The sequence below is a fragment of the Xenopus laevis genome, chromosome 7L, assembly GCF_017654675.1.
Source record: "Xenopus laevis strain J_2021 chromosome 7L, Xenopus_laevis_v10.1, whole genome shotgun sequence".
Taxonomy (NCBI): Eukaryota; Metazoa; Chordata; class Amphibia; order Anura; family Pipidae; genus Xenopus; species Xenopus laevis.
The window spans coordinates 67,702,743-67,716,621 of record NC_054383.1 but is presented as its reverse complement, the minus strand read 5'-3'; the positions used below and the strand labels follow the sequence as shown (position 1 = coordinate 67,716,621).

The window sequence follows — 13,879 nt, the reverse complement described above, 5'->3', positions numbered from 1 at the left end:
CAAAGGGTATGTCCAATTCAGGGAGTTCAGGGAGTAGCAATTGGTGCCACACTGTCCTTTCCATAAAGGACAGTGTGACAGAAAGGAAAGGACAGTGTGGCACCAATTGCTACTCCCAGTGAACACCACCATATCTCCAAACAGCAGATCCTTCTGAGGAGTCTGGACTTTTACCTTGGAATGTGATGTGCTTTTGATGCTGAACTGTTTGTGAGTAGGCAATTGGCTTTCTGTGATTGCTTTTAAAATCTTTATTAAATATACTATTATCATTTTCTCTTTTATCTTCACTTCATGTATGGAGTAATGAATCAACTGCAGAACACAAAATAAATATGACATGCAAGCTGAACATTGACTGTTTGTAAGTACATGCCCAAAAGTGAAGCCTGATTGGTGTGTGCACCTTTTAACCCTATTGTGGCTGGATTGCCCTTATCAGACAACATAAAACAGTATTGCCCTATGTGTGCTTCCTTCTCTTTTCTCTTTTAGATACTTTGCAGCACTGTCCAACTTTGTGTGAGTGGGAATTAAGGAAGCAGCGGAGATATTTAGTGAAGTGGCGCGGTATTGATAAAAGCCTCTCCCAGTGCCTTTAATTGCCTACATTTTCTATATGGTTGCTCTAAAATACATTTGTTTGTTACGAGCTAACAATCTTTTAATTAGTTAAAGGACTCTTCCTGCTGCAGGCTTCTGGACTCTTAAACAGTTTGATTTTTGTTTTTTCAGAGCAATACAAATAAAATAGCAGGCTCTGAATTTTTAACCTATATTCATTAATTTCATTCCCCCGCCAAATATACCTTATTTTTATTATTACTGACTGTCAAATCCATCAGTATGTTTTTCCCTTCTCTCAGTAATGTGCTGAACATGTTTCTTTTGAGAATGTGGGATGCCAGTGGACGTCAGTACTACTTAGGCAAATAATAACATGCCAATCAGAGGCAGATGAGGTCCACAATGCTTTGTCAGCAGGATAAGATCGTTTATTTTTTTAGGCACTTTTAAATATCACATATATACATTGCTATTATTATTGAATCATGCCTATCTTATTCAAAATAATACTGTATTTTTAGGTATATATTAAAGTATCGTAGATTTGTTCATAATGCAGCTTTGGGTATTAACGCACAGCACTATCTTGATTAGCTGTAGCTGATCTAAACAATTATAGTACAGTAAATTTATTTAGTAGTTTAAGTGTATATTTTGCAAGTGCTGAACAATGTTCCCTCCAGGCTGACCACACACAATTACCAAATTCAATTCACATAACCAATTAAGTATAATGCATAATTCAGCCCTTGCTCAGGCCTACCAATTAGATTTCAAACAATACATATGGTTTATGAAAAAGACTGACAGTGGACTGTACCAGTTATAACTATAATATGTCTGTGTCTGTGCTTAATCCCTGCATTTGGGGTGTGCTGTAGGCCTTTTAAATATATATCCACAGGAAAAACTTAAGAATCACTAGTGAAAAGTGCCAATTGTCCAGCATTTTTACCCACACTTTTATCCCAACAATCTCACCTACTGTCCATTTAGCAAACATTTTTATATTAGATTTACTGTTCATTATAAATTCAAATTGGTTACCATCAGATAACAAAATATGTATTGTCAACTGATGTATTTACACACCAGTTGCAACCAATAAATATTAAAAACCACTACAAGCTAGCTTATTCTAGTGGGGCTCATTCACACTCATTGTGGGGCTCATTGTACAATATACCATTTTGTACTACAGTTCAATACTTCTTTTGAGACTGCTGGAAGGATCCTTGAATGTAAAGATTTATGGTACCACACTATTATATTGCTTGGTTCATAGTGCTATTCAGCGTGGGTAGAAGTTCCTCATATATTGCCAGCTTAGCTTTCAGCTCCAACTTATTATATATACTCAGAGCCCTCTGCTGTTATTGATCTAGGGACAGCTGCATGCATTTGTTATACAGGGGTTCTTACAAATGTGATTCTCACATCACATTTTTGGCAGACAATCCAACTTAAGCAGACATTTCCGCAAACAACCACATGAACTCAGGGCATCCCCTGGCCTCTGTTCTTTACATGCAAGCAGTGTTTAGGGAAGCATTTGTTATAGCAATCAACAGCAGGCACGTTTCACTAGTGCTGCTTCAAACCCTAATAAAGGTTTTTCTTGATGCTATTCATCAAAATCAAGTTTGGATTTTGTAATCAAGTTTACCTTAGGAAAAGTTTGTGTTTTACCGCTTGCATTTTTTTTCTTGAATTTTGATAAATCTTCCTTCTTGTTTTCTCAGGGAACAAACCTCTGCAATCACTATGTTGCCCTCTCTTTTTTCACAGCTCCTTTATGTGTGCACTATGGCAACAACTACCCACGACTACCCTGTTCCCCAATTTTACTAAGGTCCTGAAGATCAGGTAACTGTATCCCTGGGCCATTTTGGAAACCCCCCTCCCACAGGACAGGGAAACTTGACTTGTCTGAATAAAGGCAAGGTCTTTTAAACAAAAGGCAAGAAAAAAACTATAGTCTTTGAGTAAGAAATCAGACAGTACAAGATAAAGGTGTATCCTAAAAAGATACATTTTTTAATTTGTAACGTTTTTGTGGCATTTCCAGGAGATTACTGGTAAACAACCACACACACACAAGGTTTGCAATGAAGAAGGTCCTGTTAAATTACAAACAAGAATATTTCATCCTCTAGAAGAGAAATTTCTGTCCACAATCCTTCAGTTGGAGAGGGAAAACAAACTATACCACAAGCAGATGTAATGTCTTAATCTCATCCTGCCATTTTCTATCGCTTCACAGGGACCTTTAAATAACCCTCTAACCTAATATAATAATAATAAGTCCACAATTTATTATTTTACATTATCCCAAAGAGGGTAAACATCCTGCAGATATGAAATGTAAAATAACAGCAGCTATATATCCATATGCCTGTTTCTCCAACTCCCAGACAGTAAATGCCATGATTTTTAATTTTTTACCCCTTAAGTGAATATCAATTTAAATAAATTATATTAAATGCAGACTTGATATACTACCTGCCCCTCAGAATGGCATAATTAAGAGCAGAGAAGCATATGGCACTTTCTGAACATACTGTATTAGTGTATAGGTCACAAACTGCAATTTAAAAAAACTCTTAATTATGCATTTAATAAAAAAAATATTTAGGAATATTGGGAAAACAGTGCAAAAAGCAACCAAATATAAAGCTAGGTTTAAAAACCTAGGGGCTGCTTATTAAAGGAAAGTCCATGTACACAACTTATTATATAAGAATGTTCCTTATGAATGTTACAATATACATTGCGTATACATTTATGATGATTTCTGCAAATATTCCAAGCCCAAAACTGCATTTGCATTTTTTTACTTGAAAATTGTAAGCTGAAAAACACAGGTTGGATCCTTAAATAGAAGGGCAGGCCCAGTGTTTTTAATAGCTAAATGTGTCTTAGCCTCATTAAAGGAACAGTAACAGCAAAAACATTAAGTATTTAAAGTAATGAAAATATCATGCACTGTTGCCCTGCCTTGTTAAATCGGATCTGTTTGCTTCAGAAACACAACTATAGTGTATTATGTATTATGCATAATATATATAGGTGGGACCTCAATGTAAAATGAGGGAAAACTTAAAATCAGGGGATGTAAAATTGAGGTTCCACTGTAATTCTATTCTGTCATATGTACTACTAAGCATGTCTTTAGACAGTAGCAACATGGCATATTCTAGAGAAAATAAATAGGCATCTTCCTATCACATGGATACCTGACAACACAAGCAAGACATAAATATATACTCTCCAAGACCACATTTAATCCTGCCCTTTTCCAGAACAGGTTCAACACAGGTACCAGATATGTCCATATAATCACTTTTATTTTTTGAGAGGCCAACCCTTTAAGCCCTAATATTTTTCTGTTTATAGACTTAGTATAATACTTTGCATAGTTTATGATTTTCTAATTTAGATAACCTACTAACAACTACTTTGCAGCATTTTCTTGCAACATTTTCTTGCATTCTTTGTAAATTAATTGTTTGCCCTGTTAAGGCCACACTGCCCTTTAGACCAGACAGTCAGGACTTTGGAAGAAGGGTAATATTGAGAAACAGGCAGATGACGTTGTGACGAATCCAAAGGGTTAAACAGGCTCATAGTAAGATTTAGGCAATGGTCGGAGTAGGCAGCAATCAGGATTAGGATAGCGGAACAATCCAGATCAAACCCAAAACATAGAAGCTAAGACCTAAAACATTGAACCCAGGTGGCTCAATAATGTGATTTGCTGGATAACTGGGTAGCAAGGAAAGACATTGTTGCCATGAGCACTGTCATTTTGGATTTTGTGAACCCACATAAAGGCCTGTATGCTCCAATTAAATGCCACCATTGAGTTTTATATATTTTTTTGTAGACCTTTTTGGATAATTTTTTATCTTACATTGATTCCTTAAGGAGTTGTATAAATCTATGTTGCCTTTAAAAAGAGTTTCAGTTTCAAATAAACACATTTTCTGTACATTGCTAGGCTGAGTAGGACTCTGTTGTGACATACCTACAACTAGTTGAATGAATAGTAGAAAATCAGTAGTAATAAAAAAAAGTACAATACAATATAGTTTACAATACAAAATGCATTTCTTATACTACCATTCCAAAACCGCAGTGGCTGCTATAAAAAATTATGACATACACTTCATATACACATACAATTTGACTTCACAAACTGAAATTTACTTAAGCCACTGGAACATGCACCTCTTAGTTTATATTATTTTATCTTCCAGCAGTTTCTGGACAACAATGAAACTTCAGCTCCTGTAATAATGCTAGCACTGCACCCACCAAACATGTATACACTGCAATCCATATTCTCCAATATACTCCAGTTATAAAACAAAGCACAGATAGCATATTTTACCTCGTAGATTCTTTAGACAAGATATTAATGTAAGAAGTGACAAAATTTTGAAACTTTCTGTGTTGCTCCTCCCATCGATCTTCTACTGAATAATAATTAGGCAGTGGTGCACCAAACAATATTTCACTGCGAAGAAGAGAGCTTTTGAGATTTTCCGTAGTTAGTCCTTCATCCACATACCAGTAAAATTCAGGATGGGTCATTGCCAGCTTTAACGAACCTGCAATGCAAATACAAGCATTAATATGAAATGCCAGCATATGCCATCTACATGACAGAACACTTTAATTAAACAGTAAATTTATATATATAATAATAAAATCAGCACTCTCAGGTCTTAAAAATGTAAAAAAAAAATCATTAGTAAAAAGGCAAAAGACTAACAGTTCAGCTGACTCCTCAGCGTTTCTTAAAGCTGCATTGTTATCACATGATCAGCGTCATTAGCAAACCCCAATTAAGTTGTTTTACTAAACATACTTTCAATAAGTGTAAAATAGACTAACTACTAATCATCCTACATAATACAAGCAAAGGTTAAAAACTATTTACATTGTAGCAGTCATGTAACATTATCTGTCATAGTTATTAACTATCTAACCATTAACTGCTCAACTGTTTAAATGTTCAACAGAAACAGATACCGTTCCTAGATGTTACTGATTCTGCCTATATATTTTTTTTTACTTAAGACCTGAGAGTGCCGATCTTCCTTGCTGAATATGTATTGATATTACTGATACTGCACCCACGCAACGTAAACTACTTTTCGAGAGTGCTCGCTAGCTTGTGGACTATAGTCTCGAAAAGTTGTTTAAGTTGCCTGGGTGCAGTATCAGTAATATCAATCATCATCAATACATATTCAGCAAGGAAGATCCCCACTCTCAGATCTTAAGTAAAAATGTAAAAAGTTTTTTTGTTACATACGAGACCGACGTTTTGGCCTTCTCTGAGGCCTTTCTCAAAGTGTCTAGTCAATTACAAGAAAGCCTTACATACAAGAGTTGGCAGGAAAATAGACAAATTGAGGCTGACGTATAAACATCATCATGAAGAATTGCGACTCTGATTTACATATCACTCTAATTTACATATCACTCATTAAGATCATATAAGAAATGCATAATTTGCATGGATTACAGCTATTAATAATCTCTACATTTAAACATTACATGCGTTCAACTTCTAAAACCACAATACTATGCAACTCTGTTTTGTAACATTAATTGAGCTGTCATTTCCTGCTCCATGTTATAACAATAAACGATGTTGCAAAATTGTATCAAAAGCAAAAGATAAGATAACAGGCCTGCTCTGAAGCTCCTTCCCTGGCTTGTATTACTTGACTAGTTCGGTATACACATTCACATTTATGTTACAAAACAAAGTTGCATAGTATCGTGGTTTTAGAAGTTGAATGCATGTAATGTTTAAATGATTATTAATATGATTATTATTATGATTATTAACAGCTGTAATCCATGCAAGTTATTCATTTTTTCCTATGTTCTTAATGAGTGATATGTTAATTAGAGTGATATGTAAATCAGAGTCGCATTTTTTGTGATGATGTTTACACGTCAGCCTCAATTTGTCTATTTTCCCGTTAACTCTTGCATATAAGGCTTTTTTGTAATTGACTAGACACTCAGAGGAGGCCAAAACGTCAGTCTTGTATATAAAAATAAAACTTTTACATTTCTACTTAAGACCTGAGAGTGCAGATCTTCCTTGCTGAATATATATATATATATATATATATATATATATATATATATATATATATATATACACACACACATACCATTTGTTACAATGTTGCAATAGAAGGAACAGATTCAGTTACTTATGTTGCTAATATGTAAAACATTGAGTCAACACATCGATATAAATCTCCCCTAATTTTATGGACTACTAAATCTTATACTATATGGCTTTCCCTTCAGTTAACTTTCCTCACTCACTTATATGACTTTCCTTCCAGTTAAATAACCGCTCGCACTCTGTGGCTCTATCACTTACCCTCTCTTTGGTAGCCTACTCTATAATAATGTGTCTATATTGGGGCCGACATGGATCAATCTGTCTGTGGTGTACTCTATATCTACATGTATTTTCTTTACGGGTCTCCTGGGTCTATTGTTGTTACGGATGGTAAAACATGTGTTCACTAACCCACCCCTTTTTTTTTTTTTTTAAATGGGGATTGCCTTAACTGTATACACACCAAAATGTGTTTGCATAAGTGAAAATGTGTGTTTCCACTTAAGTCCAAGTTATACATACCCCCATATTATATCATAAGTGATCACTCCCCAATATTATTATATCTTAATAACCATAAATTCCATTTAGTATAACTCTTAATCAGTGTACTCACTCTATTGTTAAGTATATAGTGTTTGCACCATCTACCCCAATGCTCAAACCCAAATACGCAAACAGAGAAAGAAAAATGAAGGTTAAAAAATCAAGGTTAAAAAATCATAAAAAATATCAAAACCAACAAATCAACAAATATATATATATATATATACATACATACATAAAGAAGGGTCCAACAACTGTGTTTAGTTATTAATTATTCACTAATATAAGTTAAAAAAAAAGTGCTAGCATTTACATGACAAAATAACCCAATACAGACGCCGACAGAGCAGTATAAGATATTAAATGGTTAATCCAGTGGAAAAATGGGAGACTGATATTTATTGTGTTTGATACCGAATTGTTTCTCAATAAGTGACACATTTGTAACACTAATACATAGTATGCTTAGATGGATTGAGTAATGAAAGACTACATTGTGTCTTATTTTTAACTAAGGGTTTTGGTACTTGTTTTTAACTTGCTGTTTATTTTTGAACATATCTTATACATTGCTGACGTGTGGTGAATGAATGTGTTAATTGTCTAATTGATTTTGTATGTGACAATGATTATATGAGTTTGTTATAGCTGATGTTTCCCACCAGTGAGTGAATATAAAGCATGACTGTGAATTATTTGGCACTTTGAGAAAGTCCTTGGGGAGGCCGAAACGTCAGTCCTGTGTAACTAATAAATTATAAATCAGTTATTGATTTATAAGACCTGTGAGTGCAGATCTTTCTAAAGTTGTTGGAGATATTTGTTATTTCTGCACCCAGAAAAATGAATCTCTTTTTTTCGAGAGTGCTGGCAACCTTTGGAGATAAAAGAAAAAGCATAAAGAAGGGTCCAACAACCGTGTTTAGTTATTAATTATTTACTAATATAAATAAAAAAAAAGTGCTAGCATTTACATGACAAAATAACCCAATAATTGGTATTTTAACCATTGTCTGACACTGACAGTTCATGTTTTTGTAAAATTTAAGACAGCCTTCAATTTCGGCATTCTTTTAGACTATCCCAATGTCTTTTTTATACTCAAACTAACACTTTTCACACTTTCCAAAGGTGTTTTTTTCTGATTTTCTCAGACTCCCTCTCATTTGCTATGGTACCAATGGTCTGGAAGAAAGCTGACATAATTTCAATATTTAAAAAGGGATTATGATCTCAACCTGGGAATTTTAGGCCTGTAAATCTGACATATGTTGTGGGCAAGGTTTAAGGCATCATATTCAAGATTCTTCTCTGGATCCCAGAGAATGGCATTTTAAGTAGTAGATGAGAATGGCTTCATCACAACAAGCAGATCATGTCAAACAAATGATTGTTTTCCTTCTGAGGCATTTTAGGGGCTTCATACAAGTGTTTCTAAGGCAAACAGATCTGATTTAAGAAGGCAAACAGATCCGATTTAAGAAGGCAGGGCAACAGTACATGATATTTTCATTACTTTAAAATAATGTAATTTTTTGGTGTTACTGTTCCTTTAACTCGTAGTTAGGCAGGATTCATTTAGACAAGAGGTTGAATTTGACAGTGTCTTTTTTTCAATCTCATCTACAATGTTATACTTTTTTGTGTCTCCATTGTAAATCATGCATAAGCTACATGAGCAGAAATGGAGTTGACCTAAATTATCATTACAGAGCAGATAAGAGATTAGATAACAGAGAATACAATGGAATTATACAGAGCTAATTTCTTATCTGCTCTGTAATGATAATTTAGGTCAACTCCATTTCTTGAAGCCTTGGTAGCAGCCATTCGGGTAGAAAAAGGAGAAAAGGTTAAATAGCAGATAGATTATCATAACAGATTAGATAACATAAAATACAATGGCATTATACAGAGCAAATCTGTTATGCTAATCTGTTATCTGATATTTAATCTTTTCTCCTTTTTCTACCTGAATGGCTGCCACCAAGGCTGTGCAGAAGCTTGTCTATAGCTATAGTAGTCTTTCTGAAGCAAATACACCAGTTTTACTAGTGCAGGACAAAATTATACTTTTAATTTCTTTAAAACCCTTTGTAAGTTCTGAACAATTTTAATGTTCAAATTAGAGTTTGGATTTAGTTCAGTATACAGTCAAATTTAACGTATTGATACAGCTAGTAAGATTTATCTCAATGTTTCAACTAATTTGAGCACTCAAATACATTCATTTTCTTTGGGTGCAACACAAACACTGATCCTTGATTATTTAATGAAGCAAATCACATGGAGGGATTAATGATTTAGAAAATTATATTCAAATATGAAACAAAAATGGAAAATTGACTGTCGGTGCCACTCCTTATTAACAATGTTTAATAAATAATAAATGTTTTTAAAGCATACCATAAACATCAGCCAAATCCTGACCCATTCCATCATAATAGATTTTTCCACCTTTTTCAGTGGGGAAGAAATAGGTGAGAAGGGAACTGGGAGGTGAGCAATATGAGTAAGATCCAAGAGGAAGGTCCTTTAGCGTTTCATGTGGTTTCCAACAAAATTCTCTGAAGTGTGGATGGTCCATAATCTTCCTTTCAATCTTGTGAATAGTCATTAGGCGTTCTTTTGTAAATATGTTATTCTCCGAATCTCCTCTTGCTAAAAATATAAGCTCAACGCGCCAATGGGCATGGCTTTGGGTAACTGGAGTCACAAAATTACCTGCACTGTCCCCTCTAGAATCTCCTCTTGGGTGACGAGCCTGATTCCCAACAGTGCTCATTGATGTCTCAGTTTTTGTAACATTGATTCTTTGTGTTGTGTTGTGCCTAGTAGAGCTGCGTTTCACTCTCGAAGTAGTGCCTTGCTTGGAGGCATTCTGATGGAGTTGCTGCAGCTGCTCAAAGATTAATCTCTGCAATGTTTCAGATGTAAGGTCTGCTACATCTCTTCTGTTTCTCCCCCAAGTTCCAAACTGGGACTTAAGAGCAAGAGTGAGTGCATCAAAGCGCTGAGAGGATTCATGGTTTTGAATTTCAAATGCATTATAGGAAATATCAATATCTAGAGTAGGATAATAAATGAACATTACAATAGAGAGAGCTACTGGAACCAAGCATCCTAAGGTCAGCAAGAATGCTGCACAATAAGCATTGGTAAAAATCCAGCCTACTATGTTCCAAAATCCGCAAGCCGGAATGATATGCTTTAAAGTCTTCGATTTTAAATGTAAACTAGTGCAAACTGGTGATCCAAGGGATTCCTCATCCTCATTGTCATCAAACCAAGCATCTTGTAACAGGGGGTCATCTGTGTCCATATTCTGCTAAAAGACAAAAATAAAAAAATAGTCATATGTGACGGAGTTATGCAAATAAAAGTACATTCTCAAAATCTGTGCAATTTGTTTTTTTAAAAACAAAAATATTTCCTGTATATATGGATTGTCTACTCCTGTCTCATTCTGTAATGAGAGTATCTTGATAGTGCTATAAACAGGTTATGATAAAAAATTATGTTGTCAAATTCTTTCTTCCTGCAAATGTAACACATTGAGGCACATTTATCAATATTTGAGGTTTTTTTAACTCACATGAATTTGATTTAATTTGAAATTCAAATATTCGATTATTTATTATAAAAATAGAATATCGGACAAATTTTACAGAGTCGAAAAATCAAATAGAATTTGAATTGAATTTGGATCAAATTAGATTAAACTCGATTCGAGTTTTTACTACGAAAGGCTGCAAACATCTCCAAATAGTTCACTGGTCCTCTCCCATTAACTTTTACAGCAATTTGGCAGGTTTTAGGTGGTGAATAGTCAAATTTGAAAGGGTCAGAGCATGATAAATCTCGAACATCGAATTAAAAAATTTTTAAAACCTCGAATCGAGTTTAGATAATTCCCTAGTCGAATTTGACCCTTTGACCATAACAAAATTTGAAATTTTCAATTCGACCCTTAATAAATCTGCCTCATGATGCCCATGGAATATAAATAATATATACATCACTGATGAGAATTGATAATAAAGCTCAAAAGATATGGAGTAGTATAAATAAATGAAGGGCAGTGTTTCTTTATCTTTTTGATATATCAATCAAATGCACAAAAGTTTAAGAATAAAAGAGCCAGAAACATAATAAAAACAATTAATAATGATATTAAATATACAGTACATAATACATTATGTTCAAAGCAAAGAGGTGGTGCTATCTGAAACAAGTCAAGAGAGATTGATGGCCCCTATATCACATCAATAACTATTCAAACAACAATTCTCAATAAATACAGTAGTCGTAATGGATTTCATTTTGCTATGCTGCCCTGGATATACTTTATAAGATTTTTTTCTAAATCCGTTTGCAAATATGAAATGGCCTTCAGAAAATAATGTCATTGTCTCTCGTGTTCTCCATATTTTCTCTTATCAGTTCAGGTCATAAGGCCTTTTACTGACCTCTACTAATGTATAGTCACTACCCTTTTGTACTCCAAAGTCAAGTAGAATTAGCTTAGCAGCTTCCTTTTTTTTTTCAAATACTATTTATTAATATGAAATACCATACGCCTCTGTTTCTAGTTCATATGTATTGAAATAGTACACCTGAAATAAAGTCTTTTTCAGTTGCTTCCTATTTTTTTGCCCATGTTTATAGATTAAAGGAGAACTAACCCCCCAATAAGAAAAGCCCCTACCTATTACCCTACTTAGTCCCCCCATCCTGATTCCCTCTGTCATGTTACACATGCATCATTTGTTTTAGTGTTTGCTTTTCCTTGTTGAATTTTTCGGAATTTATTAAACCCCGAGGATGGAAAAGTCAGAATCTGAAAATCCAGCATCTCAGACCTGTCGAGGTTGCATATAAGTCAAAGGGAGAAATCCCAATGATTTTTTGATCATTGGGATTTACCTCGAAGTTTTCAGAGTTTTCGGCTGAAAATCACGATAAAATTGTGAAAATCCTAAAAATCTTGGGACAATCTAATAATTAATAACCGTTAAAAACCTGAGCGGATTTGATCCAAGTTTGTAGCAAAAAATATTGAGATAAATTCAGACTTTGATAAATGACCTCCTAGGAATATAGCAACTTAAAGACAGTGCAGCATCACAGCCATTGCCATACAGTCTGTATGTGCCAGCAAACTAATAGCAGCTTTCAGGCCATCAACCCTGCTGTGACTGTTGAAGCTTCATCATTCAAGCATGGTATAGCTGCAATAGCATTTGGCATCCTGACTCCTGTCTGCAATTCTGTGAATTAAGCTAAAGAGAAACCTGTCTGAATTGCCTTGCAAACACAGGCTCTGCAAACTTCCAGCTAAATCAGAATTGATTAATTTCTCTGCTGCTGAAGGACTTAGCACTATCTCTTTTCCTGCCAGTGCAATGTCTCAGTACAGTGAATTTGATTTGCTTATCAGATGGCTAGGTCCCCAATCCGCTGAACATATCAAGAGACTCAAAGCAGTACATATGGACAATCCTGCTGCATGACTTAACGCTGCTTGGAACAGACTTGAGTGTAGCTTTGAAAACCCTAAAGCAATTGAGGATGTTAGGGTTAGTTAACAAAATGCAATGTTACGTCCAGGGCGCAGAACGCTGGCGTATTTTCGCTACCGTTACTTTGAAATGCAAGCAAATCAAAGTGAAGATGCGCTAGCGTTCAATTCTGCTGGATAAGGGGTTACAATGTTATTCACATCAACATTAGTGATGGGCGAATTTATTTTCCACCATTCGCCGCCGGTGAGTAAATTCGCGAAACAACAGTGAAAATTCACCAGCGAAAATGCGCCGGCGTCACAAAAAGCACGCCGGCGCCGTTTCACTTATTTTTTGCTGTTTCACATATTTCACAGGAAATTCACGAATTTTACGGCGAAGCACCTCAAATTTGCCCATTACTAATCACCATATATAAATACTGCTTAAAAATGTAATCATTAAATGAATGATATTGTTTTGCCACCAATATGGAGTTATGAAGCTTAGTTACCATCAAGTACTTGATACTTTATTTCTGGAGAAGCCCCTAAGAAGCATAATGTGCTTATAATAAAACTAAATATAGCAAACTAATGTGCATAAAATCAGTGAATAATAGCCTACAATTATAAAACAGTTAAGCATATAATTACAGAATATGCTTTGAGGTGTAAACCAGAGATGATGACATTAATGCTCAGATGCAGTGAATTTAAGTAAATACTTCACATATACTTAGGGGCACATTTACTTAGCTTGAGTGAAGGATTAGAATAAAAAATACTTCAAATTTCTAAGTTTTTTTTTGGCTACTTCGACCTTCGACTACGACTTTGAATCGAACGATTCAAACTAGAAATCGTTCGACTATTCGACCATTCGATAGTCGAAGTACTGTCTCTTTAAAAAAAACTTCAACCACCTACTTTGCCACCTAAAGCCTACCGAGCACCAATGTTAGCCTATGGAGAAGGTCCCCATAGGCTTTCCTAGCTTTTTTTTGATGAAAGGAAAATCGTTCGATCGATGGATTAAAATCCTTAGAATCGTTCGATTCGAAGGATTTAATCCTTTGATCGTTCGATTGAAGGAATTGCGG

General features: G+C 34.8%; 1 protein-coding gene across 1 annotated transcript in view; it reads right to left on the bottom strand.

Moving 5' to 3' along the window:
* LOC108696366 (protein dispatched homolog 3) overlaps window positions 1-10,595 on the bottom strand; it is a 64,085-nt gene extending 53,490 nt beyond the window's left edge. Inside the window, exons 1-2 of the mRNA XM_018225666.2 lie at window positions 9,680-10,595; window positions 4,961-5,180 (exon numbers count right to left, since the gene is read on the bottom strand). Of these exons, the coding sequence (XP_018081155.1) occupies window positions 4,961-5,180; window positions 9,680-10,595 (1,136 nt within the window). The remainder of the gene's footprint in view (window positions 1-4,960; window positions 5,181-9,679) is intronic.
* Window positions 10,596-13,879: the final 3,284 nt, after the last annotated feature.